Source organism: Acyrthosiphon pisum, chromosome A3, assembly GCF_005508785.2.
Source record: "Acyrthosiphon pisum isolate AL4f chromosome A3, pea_aphid_22Mar2018_4r6ur, whole genome shotgun sequence".
Taxonomy (NCBI): Eukaryota; Metazoa; Arthropoda; class Insecta; order Hemiptera; family Aphididae; genus Acyrthosiphon; species Acyrthosiphon pisum.
Window position 1 is genome coordinate 37,260,730 of NC_042496.1, and position 3,114 is coordinate 37,263,843.

The 3,114-nt window shown below is 35.6% G+C and overlaps 1 protein-coding gene across 1 annotated transcript in view; it reads right to left on the reverse strand.

Annotated features, from left to right (window-relative positions):
- The window catches only part of LOC100570880 (formin-like protein 14), a gene marked incomplete at its 5' end in the record, with an annotated part of 5,055 nt that extends 2,062 nt beyond the window's left edge, over positions 1-2,993 (reverse strand). Inside the window, 1 exon segment of the mRNA XM_003242890.4 lies at positions 2,406-2,993. Coding sequence (XP_003242938.2) covers positions 2,406-2,993 — 588 coding nt within the window.
- Between the last annotated feature and the right edge of the window lie 121 nt (positions 2,994-3,114).

The window sequence follows — 3,114 nt, forward strand, 5'->3', positions numbered from 1 at the left end:
TATTTTGATTAGATACCATATCCCCGAAGAAAGAATTGAATTCACAATTCACGCGACATGCCACGACACGGGTAGTTGTGAACCCGCCTTAAAAGCGGTTATCGGTTTTCGGTTCTCAAATTTACGGTTTTTTACCGGTTTACGTAACAAACCGGTTACCGGTTTTAAGCCCTGCATTAAACCATTCATGTTAATACAATGTCTGTATACAAGATGTATAAAATAACCAACTTTTTCAAGCACCTAGGTAGTAATAATAACTAGATACTTAATAAGTGGTGTCAAAATAGATAATCCATAGGTATACCAGTTAGGTACGTGAAATGTAAACGAGAATGTTTAGAAAAATGACGCAGAATGTCAGTAAGAGCGCTGAAATATTGAATGCGTTAATATTATTTTTTTATAAGTACATACCTGCTTACCTACTATTATCTAATGATAATAATTTATGTACTAATAAAACTTAATAATATGTTTGTTTCAGTGTTTTTTACCATGCATGGCTAAAATAATAGGAACTGTAAGTAACCTGAAAATACAACTATAATGTATATTATTTTATTATTTTATCATACCGTTACAGAGTATAAAATATATTGTTATAAGTCAATATATGAAGTAATGAGTAATATGTCTTTGTGTATATTTTGTCCTGTATAGATGAACACCGATGATGGTAAGTGGAATGAAAAACGATTTTGGGAAATTACCGCAATGCTCAATGTACCCGATTGGAAACATGAGGCAGAAGTAATTGGAAACAATTGCAATGATAGTATGGCATTTTACGATATTTGGATATTAATTTTATGGTTCTATATAAAATCAAATTTTAAAGAAAATTATCATAGCCACTGAAAATTCTAATTTTCGAAAAATTGCCTTGTATTATACATTTAGGTCTATCTAAAGGTCTGTAATAACTTTGTCATCGGACCCAATTAATCAGAAAAAAAAATAACTGTATTCTAATACAACACGACAATAACGAAGTATAACAATAAACTATTCAAACAACACAGTGCCAAAATATCTACAGCTATTAACCAGTGGTGTAGTCAAGGTTGAGGGGGGGAGTCAGACCACTGCTTACATGTAAGCTATCACAAATGAATAACAATAACAGCGTTCAAAAACAATCTCATATAAAAATTTCAATTAAAATGTTTAACCTATATAGTATATTGGTTATATTTCTACAATCTTGGATATAAAAAATTTAAAAGTCCTGTAGAAATACGTAAAATAATTTTTGGATCATAAAAATTAAGTGCCCATATGTGGTAAGCAATCTCAAATTTAGAAAAAGAGCTTGTGTGTGGGGGCGCCCCCCTTTTTGGTCAAAATGTACCCTTCCCTTTTCGGCAAGTGGCACTTTTCGGCCAAAAGTGTACACGGGCGTAACTATTTTCGGCCAAAATGGTTACACCCGTGTGTGGGAAGGAGTAGTAAAATAATATTTTTGTCACGCCTGCACCGAAAGTTTGGTTTTCGACCACGGTTGAAGCGTTCGAAAGCAACCTTTTTCCGTCCAGCGGGCGGAAAAGAGGAAATCCCCAAAAGTGCCGGGCGGAAAAGAGGAAATCCCCAAAAGTGCCGGGCGGAAAAGAAGAAATCCCCAAAAGTGCCGGCTGCCGGGCGCGTATCCCCTGCACAACCAGAAACTAAAATGTATACCTATACTATACGGTCCTTCCAAAACATAAACTTTTGGTTACATCTTAAATTTATAGTGTAACCTCCTTGCATGACGCATTAACATTTAAACATATTTTGTAGAATAGTCTATAATTGTTGCATAGATCCCTGCATAACCTTTTCCATGAACGCAGGGGCGTGACAAAAAATAGTATGTGTGGCTCGCGCGGGAAGGTCATTTCCCGCCCTTGCCACACAATATACTATTAAATAAAATATTTTTAGTAGCTAATATAGCTTTTTTTATTCTTATTTACATTATTTGGTTATTTAAACTATTTAAAGATAATAATCAAAAATCTAACGTTATATTTTTTATTAGTATTTTTAACAATTGGAATAATTATTAATTAAGTAATTCAACTATTGTTATTAGATTACTTTTCGTTATCAGTTATCTCATGATTTCTTAGAAGTATTGATATAATGCTATCGATAAATAAATTATGATAACTTTAAGTATTGGATAAATAAGTTTACGAAAAGCATATATAATATATGTATATGCTACCTATTTGAACTTTTTTGATTATCTATTATAATACCTAACAACTATAATTTAAGTATATCTATGGTTAAATCATCCTTCGTTGATTTCAACATGTAATTATCATAAAACAATGACGACCCATCTCTATCTATAATATAAGGTCTTCCCAGTTTATAGTTATTTATGTACAATTTAGCACGTCCGGTGCACTTACTTCTTCCTCTTCCTCTTCTTCAAGTTCTTCTTCGTCTTCTTCCTCTTCATCGGTGTCTCTCATGAGTTTCGCCATCTTGTCAACTTCCTTCTGCAACATTTTGTACTTTTTCTTCTCGGACTTGAGCTCTTTCTGCCTCTTGGCCAACTCCTGTTTAAACATTCGGCGGTCCTTGAGCGCGGAATTTTGCTTGTCACGGACGGCTTTAAGTTTAACTTCCAATAGTTTCAGCTCTCTGGCCGTCCTCCTGGCCTCATCGATCTCCTGCGACGCGTCGCTAGAACCGTCGTCTGAACTGTCGTCGTCGTCTTCCTCCTCGTCTTCCTCCTCTTCCTCGGATAAATGTTCAACCGACGGCATCATGGACAACTTCTTCATGGACATTTGTCGAGGGACTGGCTGTTGGGCAACCACTCGGCTGGACAACGCGGCTTTCAGCTCCAGTTCTAGTTTTTGATTCCTGAGCCAGGCGCTTTCAAGTTTCCGTCTGGTGCTATCCAGTTCTTCGGCGGTCACGTGATATTTCTGTTCCATGTCTTTCACGATGTGATCGGCTTCTAACGCTTCCGCTTTAAGTTTATTGATGAGCTATACATAAACAAGACATATACATATTAATGTACCTATAGCAAAAGTACATATAAAGTGCAAAAGTGCAGAAGTCGTTATTACAGTAATCGCCGTGATATGGAGTGATCCGTTTTACGCG